Below are 20,144 nucleotides of genomic sequence, written 5' to 3'. Positions count from 1 at the left end.
GCCCAGCCTAAATACATGCATTGTTTAACTCAGCACTTGAATTTCATGGAAACTATTCCACAGAAAGATTGCACAAAAGTGCAAAGATACATGTACGTGACATATGCAAGGGTGCTCATCATAACAATATATAATAGTGAGAAACTGTAAACAACTTAAATATTATTTATTTATTTTTGAGAAGAAGTCTCACTCTGTCACCCAAGTTGGAGTGCTGTGGCATGATCTTGGCTCACTACAACCTCCACCTCCTGGGTTCAAGCAATCCTCCTGCCTCGGCCTCCTGAGTAGCTGGGACCACAGATGTGTGCCACCACATCCAGCTAATTTTTTAATTTTTGGTAGAGGCGGGGTTTTGCCATGTTGTCCAGGCTGGTCTCAAACTTCTTAGTTCAAGTGATCCACCCACCTTGGCCTCCCAAAGTGCTGGGACTACAGGTGTGAGCCAGGGAGCCACGGCCAGAAACAACTTAAATATAATTTAAATAACAATACATTCATAACATAGAACTGGTGCTAAAGGCTCAGTAAATATTTAGCTAGTGAATGGATTAACATATTGTTACATAAAAAAAGCAAATCACCAATTTGTGCCCCTATATATTTTTCCATTCATAGAAAAAAGTGTTAATGAATACACACTAAAAGTAACAAGGGGTTTAAATCTGGGCAGTAGAACTGTAATTTGCAGGCCTAGTACATTTTTTTCCTCTAAACAGTTTTGTACTTTTTGAAATAATTTTTGTGCTTTGTAATAAAGTTATTTAAAAATAGAAAAACAATATGAAGTAGCTTTTAAGTGGCAAATGAATGAAGAGTAGAGACAGTGATGGACCGTAGAAACACAGAGCGGGATCCCTCTTTGCTAGGACAACCAAAGCCTTTCCTAGATTAAATAAGGCATGAAATGTTTTGAGGTTCAAGTATTCCAGGTCGACACATAGGCAGGAGAACACCTGCTGTCTTTAGGGAACAGCAAGGAGACCTGGAGCAGCAAGAAACAAATTTGATAGAGAAGGCAACGTAAGTTTCTGAGTAGTAGCAGAGAGGGCGGAGAATGCGACATTTTCCGATTAAATTTGCAGTATTGCCGCAGTATGGGATTAGGTGAGGATTAGCGCTTGGAGCGCAAGTGCCCACTAGGGGGTGGTGTTTCAAAACATATATAGGCCCAGTTGGCCCCACTTGGACTAAGGTGAAAGGAACGTACAGCAGGTAGAACGTCAAAGAGGACGTTCCAACAGTTGGACAAGTTAACGACAATAAAATACGCAAATGTTAACTTTCCCCCTTACTGCTAAGCGCTCCCTAAATCGGTAACCCAGTGTAACGCGAAACTAAGCCCTACAGGATGCCTGGAGCTAGCGCCAAACAGTCCCCACTTAAAGCGACTACTAGTCCCAGGAATCTTCGCGCGAGGCCAAGGCCTTCTTCCAGGGTGCAAGTGGGTCTCGCCGCACGGCTCTCTGGGATTCGTAGTCTTGCAGTGTCATTCGGGAGTTGTAGTTCCCTTCCCACAATCGGCTGGGCGAGGCGGCGCCGGCGATCAGAGCAGCGCTGGGTGTTCAGGGGCCAAGATGGCGGCGCGCCGGGGACGGAGAGACGGAGTCGCGCCGCCCCCGAGTGGGGGCCCCGGTCCGGACCCTGGCGGGGGAGCCCGCGGCAGCGGTTGGGGGAGTCGAAGCCAAGCGCCGTATGGGACTTTGGGCGCTGTGAGCGGCGGCGAGCAGGTGAGAGGCTGGCTGGCGGCCCGCGGCAGGCAGCAAAGCGGTGTGTGCCGGGTGGTGACACGTGGACGCCACAGGAAAGGGAGGAAGCGCCTGAGAGTCGATGCGGGGTGGCCGGGGGAGCCGGGCCGGACCAAGTGGACCCTAGGCCGTTTGCTGGGGGTAGGCGGACAGAGGCAGCGTCTCTACGGCCATTCTTGGGGGACGCTGGAGGGGCAGAGTGGGGTGTCGGAAACGTAACCCGCGGTTGGGGGTCAGGGATTCGGACTTAGGGTCGAAGGCTGAGACCTCCCTGTAAGGATGCCCAGTGAGGCTCCCCGAGCCTGGCGCCGCAGTTCCCTTTTCGGAGCCACGTGGGGTGGGGGGAGCAATTTTCCCGGGAGAACTTGTCTCCTCCCCTCCCCCTCTAGGCGGCCCCGGCATCCACGTGGGTCGGGCTCCTGGTGGAGGGGGGCGCAGGCCGCGGGTCCACGTGGGGGCGGGGAAGGAACGTCCACGTGGCTCCCGTCCCAGGCTGTCGGGCATCTAGTATCGGCCTTGGAGCCTGGCTGACGCGAACTGGGTGTGTCTCCACCGGTCCCGCCATCTCCTGCCGGGGCTGGAGGCCCGGGCCAGGAAGGAAGGTAAGGGCTGCTAGAGTTAACTTTGTTCAGAGCCTTGGAGGTTTTTTTTTTTCCCTGCTGCTTGGGTCCGCAACATCTCTCCACTGCGGATGGTGGTGAAGGACTCTCCAGATGTTCCGGGAGTTTGTTCCCTGCGGATGGCTGAGTGTGATGGGGAGGGTAGAGGGCTGAGGCTGAAGGGTTATGGAGGAGTGAGTTTGTGGCACTTCTGTCTGACCGGCTTGGGGTGGGTTGTGAGTCACGGGCATTGGCGTTTTGGTTGCCTTGCAGTCTTGCCTTATTAGTGATTCAAGGGGCATGGGGAGTGTCAACATACACCTGGGACAAGGTTAAGAAAGGGAAAGGGAATCCTCTTCTCTCCTCACTTTTCCCTCCAGCATCTCTTTTGGGAAGGCATGCTCCTGTAATCTGACACGCAGAAACTGGGGTGGTCCGTACTTATGGCTCTTTAGATTTTTTGCTGGGGATGGGAAAAGTTGGAGGCGGTTTGAGAACTGTTCAACATGTTGTTCAACAGTTGAACATGTACTGGATGAGGGGGAATTCTGTTAGATTTTTTTTCTTGGCCTTCAAAAAGTGTTATTGTTCTACTCTACAATGGAGGGCTTCTTAAAAGTTTCCACCCAGGGTGGAAGGGGCAGGAATTAGTTTGAACTGTTACCTCTCTTAAACAATTAAGCTGAGTCCTTGACAGCATTTTTTGCGTGTTACTAGGTGGAAGTTGGGCTGCAGGCTGCCTGGTAATGTCAGATCCGGCAGACCAATCCAGGCCCTTGCCCAGGGGAGAATGGTTTCTGGGGCAAGAATTTGGGAGCGCTGATCCCTTCTCCCCTACTTTCTCAGAGGTCACATCTTTTGGGGCTGGTGCTGCCTACCTACCAGGGCTCCAGGGACTAGGCCGTAATCTCAAGGCAATGCCCAGCTCTCTATGAACCATTCATCTTCACCTCCATCAGGTGTCCAATCAGAGACACACCCTCACACCTGACCTCACCCATCACTGAATTCCCAAATAGCACAGGGAGAGTCAGGAAGGATCCAAGATCCAGCTATAATAGTTAAGTGGTAATTTGGGATTGGAGAGGATCTCATGGGGAGATTGTCATTCCCTTCCCCCCAAAACCAAAGATGAGTATATGTGAGCTGGTCAGTCAACCAGTTATTTATTGAAATACCATTATGTTTAGGCACAGGGGGTACACTGGTAAACCACACAAACATGGTCTTTATCCCTCAGGATCTATGTTTTAGTCAGCATAGACCGATGATAAATAATAATGAGACGAAAGTGCAGGATATTTGGGATTATGTAATTGGCAGTAGTGATCTACTTTGCAGAGTCTGGGAAGGGACATTTAAAGCTGAGATGTTAAGACTGTGGAAAACCTTTAATCAGGGAATAGTGAAGGCCTCAAGGAGGAAGAGAGCATGGCTTATTGGAGAAACCAAGACCTGTACTACAGAGTAGTGGGAGAGGACATGCTGGAGCAGAAGTCTGGTGGAGAAGACAGGACTTTTGTAAGCTATATATTTATGTATATACACATATATATTTTTATTTGTTTGTTTTGTTTTTTTGTTTTTGTTTTTTGAGATGGAGTCTTGCTTTGTCACCCAGGTTGGAGTGCAGTGGTGTGATCTTGGCTCACTGCAACCTCCATCTCCTGGGTTCATGCTATTCTCCTGCCCCAGCCTCCTGAGTAGCTGGGATTACAGGCATGCACCACCATACCTGGCTAATTTTTGTATTTTTAGTAGAGACAGGGTTTCACCATATTGGTCAGGCTGGTCTTGAACTCCTGACCTCAAGTGATCCACCCATCTCAGCCTCCCAAAGTGCTGGGATTATAGGCGTGAGCCACCATGCCTGGCCTGTAAGCTATATTAAAGAGTTTCAACCTAATGCTAAGAGCAGTAAAATGCCATTGAAGGGATTTAGGGAGGGTCTCAGGCAGTGATCAGATATGCATTTAAAAAGTTTCTGGCTGTTTTTGAACCCTGGAGGGAGAAGGTTTGGTGGGGGAAAGCTAGTTGGGAGGTTTTTGAAGTTAGAGATACTGATGGCTGGCTCACTTTCAGCCTGGGCTTAGCACTCGGATGATCTTGGTACTCTGGGAGCTGTGCTATTTGGGAATTGAGTGATGGGTGAGGTCAGGTGTGAGGGTGTGTCTCTGACTGAACACCTGATGGAGGTGAAGATGAGTGGTTCATAGAGAGCTGGGCATTGTCTTGAGATTCCAGCCTAGTCGCTGGGGCTCTGGTAGGTAGGTGGTGGCAGAGCAAGTGGAGTTGCAGCCTCTTGGCTCACCCTGGAGTGTTTGCAGAGCCAGGTGCTATTCAGCTGCTGGTTTGTAATTATAGGATTGTGAAGGCTTGGGAGGAGTTAGTGCCTAAAACCTACCACGTTTCGCTTATTCTCTGGGCCTGGCCTCCTAATGTGTCCTTAACCAGCCTTTCCTTTTCCTGGGCGTTGGTACTCAGCTCTGTTAGGAGGGTATATATTGGCGGAGTGTGGGGGGTGGGAGTGTGGAAGACACCTGTTGCTTTTTTCTTTTGAAAGTGGTGCAGAATTTCACTTTGTTGCAGAAGGGGAAAGGGAAGGTCTGGCCTGTCTGTATGTGATCCGGTTCTCAGGCCTTTTTACTTCATGTTTCCTATGCGGTAGTTTCCCCTTATCCATAGTTTCTGTTAACCTGCCGTCAACTGGGGTCTAAAAATACGTGAGTACAGTACAGTGAGATATTCTGAGAGCCAGAGAGACCACATTCGCATAAGTTTTATTATAGTATATTGTTTTAATTATTCTATTTTATTATTAATTTCTTATTGTGCCTAATTTATAAGTTAAACTTCATCATTGGTATATATTGGTAGTATCTGGTTTCAGGCATCTACTGGGGATCTTGGAACATATCCCTCTAGGATAAGGGGGCATTACTGTAGTGGAGATCCGCATGGCTCTGGCCTCACCACTACCATTCTGGTCCCTTCTGGCCCTGCCCACACCCACACTCTTGACAGGTCTGGGTGGGCTGCTTGATGCCTGACACAAGAGGCCGTAAATGCTGCTAGTTCTTAGAGGAGTGTGGGGCGGGGCCTTTCCATCTAGGGAATCAAGCTTTCTCTTCACTTGCTCACCTGGTAGGAGTGGAGAAGAGGCCCTTCCCTTGGAATTACCATTGAGAGGTTGAGTGTCTCACTGTTGGGCCTTCAAAATAAGTGTCGGCCGGGCGTGGTGGCTCACGCCTGTAATCACAGCACTTTCAGAGGCCGAGTCAGGCGGATCACTTGAGGTTTGGAGTTTGAGACCAGCCTGGCCAATATGGTGAAACCCTGTCTCTACTAAAAATACAAAAATTAACCAGGCGTGGTGGTGGGCGCCTATAATCCCAGCTGTTCCAGAGGCTGAGGCAGGAGAATCGCTTGAACCCAGGAGACCGAACCCATGAGTGTCATGGGGCTGGGGGTAGGGGGTGGGGTGTGATTGCCAGAAAAGTTAATGCTGCAGAAAAGTCTATGATTTTAGAGTTATGAGGAGAGATCACCGTGGGCTGGGGAAGCTGGGGTGTCTTCTTGAAGAAGGTAGGATTTGCACTAAGCAGAGAGCAGAGACCTAAATGGGATTTGAGGTAGGTGAGGTTGTTGGAGCTGAAGCTGTCTCCTTGCTGACCTCTTTTGCTTTGGTGTGCCCCTCAGACTGTTATCTTCACTGCTGCCAGTAGATGATTCTGAACAATCTTGATTTTCCTGATGTTTTCACTCCCGGGTTTTAATCTCCTGTGACTCTAGCTGTTTCTGGTTGGAGCCCAAACATTTTTCTGCCCCAGAAGGTCCTTGAAAACTGCCATCCTGGTTGGGGCTTTTGCTCATAGGTTGTGCTTCTCTCTGCTCTGCTAGCCCAGAAGTTTGGTGACAGTGTTGCTGCTGCTGAGTTTGGGCCCAGCAGTGGAGGGTACCTGATTTATGGAGCATATCAATCAGCTGCTGCTAGAGAGCTCATACCCTTCTCACCTTCTTCTCTGCTCCAGGTGCTGCTGCATGAGGACGGGGGTGATTCTGGCTTTGTCAGTCTCTCTCGGCTGGGCCCATCTCTGAGGGACAAGGACCTGGAAATGGAGGAGCTAATGCTGCAGGATGAGACACTGCTGGGGACCATGCAGAGCTACATGGATGCCTCCCTTATCTCCCTCATCGAGGATTTCGGGAGCCTTGGAGAGGTGAGCTGGGGCCGGACTCTGAAATCTTCAAGGAGGAGGTTTACATGGGAGGTTCTAGCCCAAATTCTTGGCATGGCTGTGCTCTCCCAGGACCTTAGCTTCTTCCTGGGTGCCCAACCTGAACCCTTCAAGTGTATTTTTGTCTCTAAGTGGGAATTAGACTGCAGGCTGCCAGATTATGTCCCATGTAAGAATTCCTTTCCTAGCTTAGACTATAGTCCAAGGCCTTTCCCACTGTCTGGGCCCCTGAACTACATGTCCAGAGGGTTCTGATCTCTGTTTTTCAGCTCATTTCTAGCCTAGCCGATGGTTGTCTGCTGAGCATCCCACATCTTATCTGAGGGTAGGGGAATGTGTGAAACCCAAGCTTGAGTCAAGCCTGACAGGTCTCTGTTGACACCAGAGAGCTGGTGGATGGTAGCTGAGATTGGAATCCATGCCTTCTGGTATTCAGATCCCTCTCACTGCCCCATTAGCTGAGTTGAACCTGGGAGACTGATTCTCTTGATATCCAGTCCTTAGTAGCATAGTAGGTCATTAGGGATGTTGGTAGGACCTTCTGGTTGTTTTTCTGGAGCAGAGCAGGTTATCTCTGGAGGACCAGAATGAAGTGTCGCTGCTCACGGCTCTGACGGAGATCTTGGACAATGCAGATTCTGAGAACCTTTCTCCATTTGACAGCATTCCTGATTCGGAGCTGCTTGTGTCACCCCGGGAGGGCTCCTCTGTGAGTGTGGGACCAGGGGAAGGGGATTGGTACAAAGTTTAGACCCATGCCTGTGGACCTACTCATATAGCTCTGAAGCATAGACTGATCTCAGGTCTTTCTTTCCCTCTTAGCTGCACAAGCTGCTTACTCTCTCTCGGACACCGCCAGAACGTGACCTCATCACCCCAGTTGACCCACTGGGGCCCAGTACAGGCAGCAGTAGAGGGAGTGGGGTAAGCCTGACCTTGGGGGCTTCAGAAACTCCCAGGTGGGAGGAGTGTGTGGGGACAGGTCTGGAAAATACTTTCCCAAAGAAAACTCCTCCTGAGACCTCTCTTCTCTCCTGCAGGTTGAAATGTCTCTTCCAGATCCCTCTTGGGACTTCTCCTCACCCTCTTTCTTAGAGACCTCTTCCCCCAAGCTTCCTAGCTGGAGACCCCCAAGATCAAGACCACGCTGGGGCCAATCCCCACCTCCCCAGCAGCGCAGTGATGGAGAAGAAGAGGAGGAGGTGGCCAGCTTCAGTGGCCAGATTTTTGCTGGGGAGCTTGACAACTGTGTGAGCAGTATCCCGGACTTCCCCATGCATTTGGCCTGCCCTGAGGAGGAAGATAAAGCAACAGCAGCAGAGATGGCAGTGCCAGCAGCTGGTGATGAGAGCATCTCCTCCCTGAGTGAGCTGGTGCGGGCCATGCACCCATACTGCCTGCCCAACCTCACCCAACTGGCATCACTTGAGGATGAGCTTCGGGAGCAGCCAGATGATTTGACACTGCCTGAGGGCTGTGTAGTGCTGGAGATTGTGGGGCAGGCAGCCACAGCTGGCGATGACCTGGAGATCCCAGTTGTGGTGCGACAGGTCTCTCCTGGACCCCGGCCTGTGCTCCTGGATGACTCGCTAGAGACTAGTTCTGCCTTGCAGCTGCTCATGCCTACACTGGAGTCAGAGACGGAGGCTGCTGTGCCCAAGGGAACCCTGTGCTCTGAGAAAGAGGGGTTGTCATTGAACTCAGAGGAGAAGCTGGACTCAGCCTGCTTATTGAAGCCCAGGGAGGTCCTGGAGCCGGTGGTGCCCAAGGAGCCTGAGAACCCACCTGCCAATGCAGCACCAGGTGCCCAGAGAGCTCGAAAGGGCAGGAAGAAGAAGAGTAAGGAGCAGCCAGCAGCCTGTGTGGAAGGCTATGCCAGGAGGCTGAGGTCATCTTCTCGCGGGCAGTCTACCGTAGGTACAGAAGTGACCTCTCAGGTAGACAACTTGCAGAAACAGCCTCAGGAAGAACTTCAAAGAGAGTCTGGGCCTCTCCAGGGTAAGGGGAAGCCCCGGGCTTGGGCTCGGGCCTGGGCAGCTGCCTTGGAGAATCCTAGCCGTAAGAACTTGGAGAGAAGTGCTGGACAATGTAGTCCTGCTAAAGAAGGCCCTCTAGACCTCTACCCCAAGCTCGCTGACACTATCCAAGCCAATCCTATACCAACCCATCTCTCATTGGTCAACTCTGCCCAAGCCAGCCCCATGCCAGTTGACTCTGTTGAAGCTGATCCTACTGCAGTTGGCCCTGTTCTAGCTGGCCCTGTACCTGTTGACCCTGGGTTGGTTGACCTTGCTTCAACCAGCTCAGAACTGGTTGAACCTCTCCCGGCTGAGCCAGTGCTGATCAACCCAGTCATGGCTGACTCAGCAGCAGTTGACCCTGCAGTGGTTCCCATCTCAGATAACTTGCCACCAGTTGATGCTTGCCACCAGTCTGGCCCAGCACCAGTTGATCTAGCACTAGTTGACCCTGTTCCTAATGACCTGACTCCAGTTGACCCAGTGCTAGTTAAGTCCAGACCAACTGATCCCAGACGTGGTGCAGTGTCATCAGCCCTGGGGGGTTCAGCACCCCAGCTCCTCATAGAGTCAGAGTCCTTGGACCCACCAAAGACCATCATCCTTGAAGTCAAAGAGGTTGTGGATTCTCTGAAAATTGAAAGTGGTACCAGTGCTACAACCCATGAAGCCAGACCTCGGCCTCTCAGCTTGTCTGAGTACCGGCGACGAAGGCAGCAACGCCAAGCAGAAACAGAAGAGAGAAGTCCCCAGCCCCCAACTGGGAAGTGGCCTAGCCTTCCAGAGACTCCCACAGGGCTGGCAGACATCCCTTGTCTTGTCATCCCACCAGCCCCAGCCAAGAAGACAGCTCTGCAGAGAAGCCCTGAAGCGCCCCCTGAGATTTGCCTTGTGCCTGTAGGTCCCAGCCCTGCTTCTCCTAGTCCTGAGCCACCTATAAGCAAACCTGTGGCCTCAGCTCCCACTGAGCAGGTGCCATCCCAGGAGATGCCACTGTTGGCGAGATCTTTCCCTCCTGTGCAGTCTGTGTCCCCTGTTGTGCCCACACCTCCCGCGATGTCTACTGCCCTGCCTTTCCCTGCAGGTAGGCTGGGCATGCCCCCCAGTCTGCCCCCACCTCCCTTGCAGCCTCCTAGTCTTCCGTTGTCTATGGGGCCAGTACTACCTGATCCGTTTACTCACTATGCCCCCGTGCCACCCTGGCCTTGTTATCCTCATGTGTCCCCTTCTGGCTATCCTTGCCTGGCCCCCCCACCAACAGTGCCCCTAGTGTCTGGTACTCCTGGTGCCTGTGCCGTGCCTCCCACTTGCAATGTGCCTTGGGCACCCCCTCCTGCCCCAGTCTCACCTTACAGTTCCACCTGTACCTATGGGCCCTTGGGATGGGGCCCAGGGCCTCAACATGCTCCATTCTGGTCTACTGTTCCCCCACCTCCTTTGCCTCCAGCCTCCATTGGGAGAGCTGTTCCCCAACCTAAGATGGAGTCTAGGGGCACTCCAGCTGGCCCTCCTGAAAATGTACTTCCCGTGTCGATGGCTCCTCCCCTCAGTCTTGGGCTACCTGGCCATGGAGCTCCTCAGACAGAGCCTACCAAGGTGGAGGTCAAGCCAGTGCCTGCATCTTCCCATCCGAAACACAAGGTGTCTGCCCTGGTGCAAAGTCCCCAGATGAAGGCTCCAGCATGTGTGTCTGCTGAAGGTGTGACTGTTGAGGAACCTGCATCAGAGAGGCTAAAGCCTGAGACCCAAGAGACCAGGCCCAGGGAGAAGCCCCCCTTGCCTGCTACCAAGGCTGTTCCGACACCAAGGCAGAGCACTGTCCCCAAGCTGCCTGCTCTCCACCCAGCCCGTCTAAGGAAGCTGTCCTTCCTGCCTACCCCACGTACTCAGGGTTCTGAAGATGTGGTACAGGCTTTCATCAGTGAGATTGGTGAGTGCCACACAGTTCCCCCACGTAGTCCCCAAGTTGGCTGGGGGACTCCTCTGTAGAATATGATAAGCCACCCTGATGAGGCTGGCCTTTGTTGGATTTCTTTGGAGGAGTTTTTTTGTTTTTATTTTGAGACAGAGTCTTGCTCTGTCTCCAGGCTGGAATGCAGTGGTGCAATCTCGGCTCACTGCCTCCCGGGTTCAAGCAATTCTCATGCCTCAGCCTCCCAAGTAGCTGGGACTACAGGTGCCTGCCACCACGTCCGGCTAATTTTTGTATTTTTAGTAGAGACGAGGTTTCACCATGTTGGCCAGGTTGGTCTTGATCTCCTGATATCGTGATCCACCCGCCTCAGCCTCCCAAAGTGCTAGGATTACAGGCGTAAGCTGCTGTGACATGACTTTTTTTTTTTTTGAGATGGAGTCTCCCTCTGTCGCCCAGGCTGGAGTGCAGTGGCATGATCTTGGCTCACCGCAACCTCCGCCTCCCGAGTTCAAGCGATTCTCCTGCCTCAGCCTCCCCAGTAGCTGGGATTACAGGCGCTTACACCCACGCCAGGCTTTTTGTATTTTTAGTAGAGATGAGGTTTCACCATGTTGTCCAGGTTGGTCTCAATCTCTCCTGACCTCGTGATCCGCCCGCCTCAGCCTCCCCAAGTGCTGGGATTACAGGTGTGAGCCACCGCCCCTGGCCTGTTTTTGTTTTTAAGAGATGAGGTCTCACTGTGTTGCCCAGGCTGTACTTGAACTCCTGGGCTCAAGTGGTCCTCCCACCTCGGCCTTCCAAATAGCTGGGATTTATAGGCACAGGTGTGTGCCATTGTGCCTGGCTGTGGAGGGTTCTTCAGAGGCAGAGCTCTGTGTTGGTTTGAATCCTTCATGCTTTGTGCTGCTACCTTGGTTCACTTAGTACAGAGGGCAGGGGGAGTGGAAAGGGAGAAGTGAGATGATTTGGGGGCTTCCTGGGACCTGTGTACTCAGTTGATAGGGGCTCGTTTTCAATCCTGTGTTGTGTGCCTCCACAGGAATTGAGGCATCGGACCTGTCCAGTCTGCTGGAGCAGTTTGAGAAATCAGAAGGTGAGGGAACATGGGTAGTTTTGCTCCAACTCTTTTTTTGGTGATACTTCTTTTGGGCCCAGCCCTGTGGTTGCTTAAACTAGGGTGAGAGGGGACAGCCTTAGCCACTAGAGCAGACCCCTAATTGGAAGAGGGAGACAAGATTGAACTGTGACGGTAATCCAAGCCAGGGACGGCAGTGATACAGTAAGGAAGGTATTAAAAAGAGTAGACTGGGAATCCAGGCCAGGCGTGGTGGCTCATGCCTGTAATCTCAGCACTTTGGGAAGCTGAGGCGGGTGGATCATGAGGTCAGGAGTTTGAGATCAGCCTGGCCAACATGGTGAAACCCTGTATCTACTAAAAATACAAAAATTAGCTGGGCGAGGTCGCGGGCACCTGTAATCCCAGCTACTAGGGAGGCTGAGGCAGGAGAATTGCTTGAACCCAGCAGGCAGAGATTGCAGTGAGCTGAGATCATGCTATTGCACTCTAGCCTGGGCCACAGGGTGAGACTCTGTCTCAAAAAAAAAAAAAAAAAAAAAAAGGGAATCCAAGCAGGTTGGGGTTGTTTAGGGACATTTTTCTAGAGGGAAGTAGCTTTCAGGCTGGGCATTGAAAGACAGGAATTCACAGAATATGTGTGGCAACTAAAGGCAGAGGGTAGGTATAGGAAGAATGGCATATGGAACATTTGAAAGGCAATGAATAGCTGGCTTTCTCAGTATAAGGCATGGATGTAGGTGCTATGGAGGACACTGTATCCTGTTCTCAGGAGCTTATGGTCTAACTGGGGAGAAGAATCTACAGAAATGATTCCTGAGTTGGTAACAAGGCAAAATAGAAAATGTGATTTGTAGAACGAGAGTAGGCTGTGAGGCCAGGAAGCTAGTTAGGCAGATCATAGATCACTTTGAACGCTAGGCTTATACATTTGGACTTTATCTCAAATTCAGTGGAGGAATGTGGGTGTTTCTGAGCAAAAGAGACATGATTAAAAATAGTACTTGGGCATCCACTGGAGGAGACTGGATCTCTTTGGGGAGATCCCAACAGGGAATATGTAGGCAAAGTGGATTTTCATCCTTTGGGTCTCAAAGCAAGCCCTTCTGTGCCACCTCAGTCTAGAACATCTGGTTGGGCTTTTAACTAGTATGGTTTCTTTGCAGCCAAAAAGGAGTGTCCTCCTCCGGCTCCTGCTGACAGCTTGGCTGTAGGAAACTCAGGGTAAGTATGGAGACATGAGTGAGTTACCCTACAGCTGTTGGTCAGCAGCCGGCTGACACTCCAGGACCGTCAACTGGATGCCTCTGTTTGCAGGGACGTTGTAGTCAGCTCTAGAGTCTTTCCCTGTTTCCCCACCCCTTACTCTGCCTATCACTACTGGGCAGTGTCTTGGGTGGTGAGGTGAGAACAGGGCATGTTCACTGCCCTCCAGCTGATTCCAGTTGGGTTCCAAATGTCCTGGAGGTGCCTTTTATCTCCTGGCAAGTCATGCCTTTGGGGATTTCTTTCCTTCATTTAATAACACTTCAAGTTTGCTCAGTGCTGGTAATGGTGTAACTTAAAGTGAAGGAAGATGTTAATGGCTAGGACTCATTTTTCATGTTCATGGTCATCCATCCTGTTCTGCCAAGCATGTTCCCCTCCACATTGATTTCAGGTTGGTGTGAGCTGGGCAGGTGAGACTCGATGTGAAGGAGGTGGGGGGTATTCAAGGTCATGGCCAGCCTGCCTCTTGGAATTGGGCAGGGCTCAGTTGAGACCCAATCTGTAGTTCAGTTAATAAGACCCTTTTGTGCAAGAAGATGATGATGGAGGCAGTTTGTGCATCCCTTTCTTCTCTGCACCCACCCCCTACCATTGATGTCTGAGAAAGGCAAATGTGTAAGATATTGAGGAGGCAATGAATCAGGCTTTCCCTTTTCCCCCCCGCCAGCGGCGTTGACATTCCCCAGGAGAAGAGGCCCCTAGACCGGTTACAAGCCCCAGAACTGGCCAACGTGGCAGGTGGGTTCAGGGTGGGGAATTCTGCCTGTGATTAGTCTATGCAGCAATATTTGCTGAGCCTACTCCAAATCAACTGTGTGTAGGCGTTAAGGATATAGAGATCTGATCTCCAGCCTTGAGATACTCACAGTCTAGGGGGCAGACGTGTAAACGAATGAGCATGTTGAGTATCAGGTGCTATGTTACAGCCTATGGGCCAGGCGCAGTGGCTCGCGCCTGTAATCCCAGCACTTGTGGGAGGCTGAGGCGGGCAGATCACTTGAGGTCAGGAGTTCGAGACCAGCCTGGCCAACACAGTGAAACCCTATCTTTACTAAAAAAATACAAAAATTAGTTGGGCGTGGTGGTACACGCCTGTAGTCCCAGCTACTTGGGAGGCTGAGGCAGGAGAATTTCTTAAATCCAGGAGGTGGAGGTTGCAGTGAGCTGAGATCGTGCCACTGCACTCCAGCCTGGGGGACAGAGCAAGACTCTATTTCAAAAAAAAAAAAAAAATGGCTGGGCGCGGTGGCCCGCGCCTGTAATCCCAGCACTTTGGGAGGCCGAGGCGGGTGGATCACGAGGTCAGGAGATCGAGACCATCCTGGCTAACACGGTGAAACCCCATCTCTACTGAAAATGCAAAAAAATTAGCCGGGCGTGATGGCGGGCGCCTGTAGTCCCAGCTACTTGGGAGGCTGAGGCAGGAGAATGGCATGAACCTGGGAGGTTGAGCTTGCAGTGAGCTGAGATTGCACCACTGCCCTCCAGCCTAGGTGACAGAGCAAGACTCTGTCTTAAAAAAAAAAAAAAAAAAAAATCTATGGATTACGGTGAGATGTGAAGAGGGACAGTCAGGGAAGGGTTATATAGAAACTAATCCCCTAAGCTGAGGCTTGAGAAGCTCTATCAGGTGGTAGATTTAGGGGACAGGGCATTCTAGGAACACGGAGCAGCTTGAATGAACTGAAGAAACAAAACCAACTGGGTATGTTTTGGGGAATTGTGAGAGGCTTGGTTTGGCTGGAGTGTAGTAGCTGATCAGGGCAGTGGGCAGAGGTAAAGCGAGAGAGAAAACGAGTGGTACATAGAAGGTCAGATTATAGGGACCTCGAATGCCATATTAAGCTCTTTGGACTTTATCCTGTGCATTGAAGAAACTTTGCCAGATTGGTTTTTGGGTGCTCCATCTAGCAGGAATGTAGAAGACAGGTGGACTCTGAGGCTGGAAGTGGGGAGATGATGAAGATGACTGCATGAGTCCAGGCAAGATGCAGCCCAGAAGTCAGGCAGTACTGGGTGGAGGGGGCGGATCTGAGAATGGAGAGCTTAGACTCTAGGACCTGGCTACTAGGTTTGGGTAGTGAGAGGATGAGGGCTTCAGGAAGACCCTAGCTGGCTGGATTTCTCTTGCTGGTCCCCAAGTTGGGGAACATGGGGAAGGAGCAGTTGAAGCAGTGGGAGAAGTTGGGCTGCTTACCTTGCTTGGTGTACTTTGTGAGATGAGGTGGGGGTTTCTGGAGGCTATATACACAGTATTTGGAAGCATAGAATCGGATCTCATCCTGCTATCTCCATCCTCCCTCCCCACCACAGGGCTCACCCCTCCAGCTACCCCTCCCCACCAGTTATGGAAGCCCCTGGCTGCTGTCTCACTGCTGGCCAAAGCCAAATCTCCTAAGTCCACCGCCCAGGAGGGAACCCTGAAGCCTGAAGGAGTTACGGAGGCCAAACATCCAGCTGCAGTTCGCCTCCAAGAAGGGGTCCACGGCCCTAGTCGAGTCCATGTGGGCTCTGGGGACCATGACTATTGTGTCCGGAGCAGGACTCCCCCAAAAAAGATGCCTGCCCTAGTCATTCCAGAGGTGGGCTCCCGATGGAATGTCAAGCGCCATCAGGACATCACCATCAAACCTGTCTTGTCCTTGGGCCCAGCTGCCCCTCCGCCCCCATGCATAGCTGCCTCCCGGGAGCCACTTGATCACAGGACTAGCAGTGAGCAGGCAGATCCCTCAGCGCCCTGCCTTGCCCCATCCAGCTTGCTGTCCCCTGAGGCCTCACCCTGCCGGAATGACATGAACACTAGGACTCCCCCTGAACCCTCAGCCAAGCAGCGGTCAATGCGCTGTTACCGAAAAGCCTGCAGGTCAGCCAGCCCCTCAAGCCAGGGTTGGCAGGGCCGCCGAGGCCGCAACAGCCGTTCTGTCAGCTCTGGGTCCAACCGGACCAGCGAAGCATCTTCCTCCTCATCCTCATCGTCGTCTTCCTCATCCCGATCTCGGTCCAGGTCCCTCTCCCCCCCACACAAGAGGTGGCGAAGGTGAGCTTTGATGGCCCTGTAGGTCCTCTCCATTTAGGAAGTTCACGTACTTCTGTGGTTTACTTTGAAAGCTTTTACCCGTTGACTTTGGTACTTTCAGGTGCTAAGGCTTCTATTTCTGTCTTTGGCTTTTGTGTTTTCCCTTTTCCTGGATTGTTGAAGGAGGCAAGCTGTGAGACGATTGCTTCTGTCCCTTGTTGGAGCTTGGGGTGTCAGTGAGGTCTCCTGCTTCCTTGAGACCTGCCTTGGGGAGACTTTTAGGGTTTGATTTTGACCATGTTGATTTTTTTCACATACTGTATCAGCCTTCATTTTTGGTATTCTGGGTGCTATGTGAGGTAGTGGGTTACTTGTTAATAGGAAATAGTTCTTCCCTTAATCATCTGCTGAAGAAGGTGTCTGGGGCAGTTCCTTTGGGTGTCACTATGGCCTCATCTATTTCCTGGCAGTATCTTTTTTTTCCCAGTAACTAAGTTTTCCCACTTAATGAAGAATTCTTGGGTTTTGGAGATGATGTATATCTTCAGAACTGGCCCATACTACAAGTCTAGTAGTTACCTCTCTCATGGTCACAGTATTTCAGTGAGACCTGGTAGGGGAGCAGTAGTAACCCAAAAGACCCAGGCTTGGCCCCAGCACCACAGATAGCTGGGTGTGAGACCTAGGGCTCAGCCCTCTCCCTGAGGCTCCATTTATATTTCTTCCTTTTTCTGATTTGTTAAATATTTTTCAATTTTTAAGTGCACAATTGAAAATAAATGTGATCTCTTCCAAAACACTCCACAACATTCCAGGTGCACCTAAATTTCCATGAAGGGCCTCAGTTTGTTCATCTCTGAAGGAAAATTGTTCTTCTAGACCTCTTCTACTCTGCTTTGTCTTTGGTCCTGAGCTTCCTAAAAGAAAGACAGGACTGGGGCCTGAGTGAGATAAGCAGAGTATACCTGAACCACTCCCAGCATTCCTGCATGCCCTCTTATCCTTCAGGTCCAGCTGTAGTTCCTCTGGACGTTCTCGAAGATGCTCTTCCTCTTCTTCGTCATCATCTTCCTCTTCGTCTTCCTCATCCTCATCATCCAGTTCTCGAAGCCGCTCACGCTCCCCATCCCCCCGCCGAAGAAGTGACAGGAGGCGGCGGTGAGCATGTGTTCAGGGAGCGCCATGCACCTGGGATGCAGGTCCCTAAGAGTTGAGTCTTGAATTGTCTTATGTTTGGGGGGCTGATGACACCGTCTCTTGTCAGGTACAGCTCTTATCGTTCACATGACCATTACCAAAGGCAAAGAGTGCTGCAAAAGGAGCGTGCAATAGTGAGTAGAGGAACAGATCATGGGAGGAGGGGGCTTACCCCCTGAGCCTTGAGCTCAGAGAGCTGCCTGCAACTGTAGCCCTGGCTAATGGTGTGTTGATTTTTTTTCATTTCCAAACATAGGAAGAAAGAAGGGTGGTCTTCATTGGAAAGATACCTGGCCGCATGACTCGATCAGAGCTGAAACAGAGGTTCTCCGTTTTTGGAGAGATTGAGGAGTGCACCATCCACTTCCGTGTCCAGGGGTAAGCTTGGGCCCCAGGCTCAGGATGTTCTTTCTATCCCATTCATCTACCTTGATGTTTCTTTGTCTTGCCTCCTTGCTCTGGTGTGCTGAGCAATATGGGGCACCTTCATTTCGGCAGTCAAAGGGTTGGCCACTGGGAATGAGAAGAACCACCTCTGTACCTTGGGGTGCTGTGTCTCCTCCATGGCATGGGCCCATATAGCCACTCCAGCCCCTGCCTCACCCTCCTCCTACCAGGGACAACTATGGCTTCGTCACTTATCGCTATGCTGAGGAGGCATTTGCAGCCATTGAGAGTGGCCACAAGCTGCGGCAGGCAGATGAGCAGCCCTTTGATCTCTGCTTTGGGGGCCGAAGGCAGTTCTGCAAGAGGAGCTATTCTGATCTTGGTGAGTGGAGGGAGGGCCTAAAGCTTTGGAATACTTCATCCCCTCCCCAGAAGGGTTCCTAACCCTTTGTGAGTGGGGCTAGGCAGACTTATCTTAGTTTGACATACAAAGAACCCAAGGGGGCTGGGCACGGTGGCTCACGCCTGTAATCTCAGCACTTTGGGAGGCTGAGGCGGGCAAATCATGAGGTCAGGAGTTCAAGACCAGCCTGGTCAACATGATGAAACCCCGTCTCTACCAAAAATAGAAAAAATTAGCTGGAGGTGGTGGCACGCACCTGTAATCCCAGCTACTCGGGAGGCTGAGGCAGGAGAATTGCTTGAACCCGGGAGGCGGAGGTTGCAGTGAGCTGACATCACAACACTGCACTCCATCCTGGGCGACAGAACGAGACTCTCAAAAAAAAAAAAAAAACCCAAGGGGTGGGACGAGAGGAGAAATGGGGACTGGGGACTCGCCTGTCTCTTTGACTTAAAATTAGAGCAGTTTTCACTCCATCCGTTTTTGGGATGGGAGATGGCTAGCTGTTTGCAGACCCTGTGGTTGGGAAGTGTGGTCAGAGACCTTGAAGTTTGTCTTTACCTTTATAGACTCCAACCGGGAAGACTTTGACCCAGCACCTGTAAAGAGCAAATTTGATTCTCTTGACTTTGACACATTGTTGAAACAGGCCCAGAAGAACCTCAGGAGGTAACCTTGGGCCCTTCCCCGCTACCCTTTTTCTCCTTTGGAGGTGTCCAACCTCCTTCACCCCCTTCCCCTACTCTAGGGGAGAGAGCTGCTAGTGAGATGACTGTTTTATAAAGAAATGGAAAAAAGTGAAATAAAAAATATGTTGAATCAGATTTTTTAAAAGGGGTATTTGTTTTTTTATAACAGGTATTGAAACAAGTTAACTTGCATTCTTATGTAAGATAGGTGGGGCTGAGGGGATCCCCAGTGTTTGGAACATAAGTCACTATGCAGACTAATAAACATCAACTAGAGAGAACTCCCAACTGCTGTTGTGCGTCTTTATATGGTGCTAATGCCAAATGTATTCACTTTTCCTATCTGAACATGGTCCAGGGACATGCCTCTCCCTGGTCAGGTGCAAAAATCCCACTGGATTTGAAACTTGGTTCCTCAGATGTATTGTCTAAAATGAGTCATTTAGGACAGTGCTTCTCAACTTTAAAGGGAATTTGAATCATCTAGCAATCTTTTTAGAATGTAGATTCTGACAATGGGATGATGATACTGGTCCAGGAAGGGATTTTGATAACAAGGACCTAGAGAAGCTCACACTTGTTCCAAAGAAAGGTTTTCTAAACTGGGACTGGCGTATACCTTCATCATGTCAGTTATATTCATCATTTTATAATAGCTTGAGCACACTGCATGGCACAGCAGGTGCTCAAATGTTGTTTTTTTTCTTTTTTTTTTTTTGAGACAGAGTCTCGCTCTGTCGCCCAGGCTGGAGTGCAGTGGCGCGATCTCGGCTCACTGCAAGCTCCGCCTCCCGGGTTCACGCCATTCTTCTGCCTCAGCCCCTCCGAGTAGCTGGGACTACAGGCGCCCGCCACCACGCCCGGCTAATTTTTTGTATTTTTAGTAGAGATGGGGTTTCACCGTGGTCTCGATCTCCTGACCTCGTGATCCACCCGCCTCGGCCTCCCAAAGTGCTGGGATTACAAGCGTGAGCCACCGCGCCCGGCCTCAAATGTTTTAAATAATGCATGCATGTGGGTAGAACAGGAACCGTGGGGAAGAGGGAACTGTGGAGTTTTTTGTTTTTGACTTTTTGTTTTGGAGATGGAGTCTTGTTCTGTCTCCCAGGCTGGAGTGCAGTGGCACAATTTTGGCTCACTGCAAGCTCTGTCTCCCTGGTTCAAGTGATTCTCCTGCCTCAGCTTCCTGAGTAGCTGGGATTACAGGCACCCACCACCATGCCTGGCTAATTTTTTTGTATTTTTAGTAGAGACAGGGTTTCACCATGTTGGCCAGGGCTGTTCTTGAACTCCTGACCTCAGGTGATCCACCCACCTCAGCCTCCCAAAATGCTGAGATTACAGGCATGAAACACCGTGTCCAGCTTTGTTTTTGATTTCTGAGATAGCATCTCACTCTGTGGCCCAGGCTGGATTGCAGTTCCAGGATCATAGCTCATTGCAGCTTTGACCTCCCTGGCTCAGTCGATCCTCCTGCCCCAGCCTCCCAAGTAGCTGGGACCACAGGTGCATGCCACTACACCTGGCTAATTTTTAAAATTTGTTGTAGAGATAGGGGGGTTTCACTGTGTTGTCCAGGCTGGCCTCTTA

At 51.0% G+C, this 20,144-nt stretch overlaps 1 protein-coding gene across 7 annotated transcripts; it reads left to right on the top strand.

Moving 5' to 3' along the window:
• Positions 1 to 1,412: 1,412 nt before the first annotated feature.
• PPRC1 (PPARG related coactivator 1) lies at positions 1,413 to 18,842 on the top strand. Of its 7 annotated transcripts, none has more exons than XM_063627018.1 (14): positions 1,481 to 1,730; positions 6,379 to 6,567; positions 7,148 to 7,294; positions 7,408 to 7,509; positions 7,626 to 10,533; positions 11,558 to 11,611; positions 12,760 to 12,817; positions 13,530 to 13,600; positions 15,176 to 15,899; positions 16,887 to 17,036; positions 17,149 to 17,209; positions 17,332 to 17,453; positions 17,693 to 17,844; positions 18,435 to 18,842. In XM_063627018.1, exons 1-14 carry the CDS (start codon positions 1,578 to 1,580, stop codon positions 18,536 to 18,538), a joined length of 4,995 nt encoding a protein of 1,664 aa, XP_063483088.1. In that variant the 5' UTR covers positions 1,481 to 1,577; the 3' UTR covers positions 18,539 to 18,842. The 7 variants fall into 7 exon arrangements, with proteins under 7 accessions (XP_063483118.1, XP_063483088.1, XP_055107054.2 ...); XM_055251079.2 differs by having other exon boundaries at positions 17,143 to 17,209; positions 18,435 to 18,689; XM_063627038.1 differs by lacking the exon at positions 11,558 to 11,611 and having other exon boundaries at positions 1,513 to 1,730.
• Positions 18,843 to 20,144: the final 1,302 nt, after the last annotated feature.

Source organism: Symphalangus syndactylus, chromosome 2 (assembly GCF_028878055.3).
Source record: "Symphalangus syndactylus isolate Jambi chromosome 2, NHGRI_mSymSyn1-v2.1_pri, whole genome shotgun sequence".
Classification (NCBI taxonomy): Eukaryota; Metazoa; Chordata; class Mammalia; order Primates; family Hylobatidae; genus Symphalangus; species Symphalangus syndactylus.
Note: the sequence above shows the minus strand (reverse complement) of the source record. Positions and strands in the feature narration are given on the sequence as shown.

Coding starts and splice junctions, on each gene's coding strand:
- PPRC1 (XM_055251079.2), top strand. CDS start 1,578: ATGGCGGCGCGCCGGGGACGGAGAGACGGAGTCGCGCCGCCCCCGAGT. Junction 17,037..17,142: donor AGAAGTGACAGGAGGCGGCG/GTGAGCATGTGT, acceptor GTCTCTTGTCAG/GTACAGCTCTTATCGTTCAC. Junction 17,845..18,434: donor GAGGAGCTATTCTGATCTTG/GTGAGTGGAGGG, acceptor TTACCTTTATAG/ACTCCAACCGGGAAGACTTT.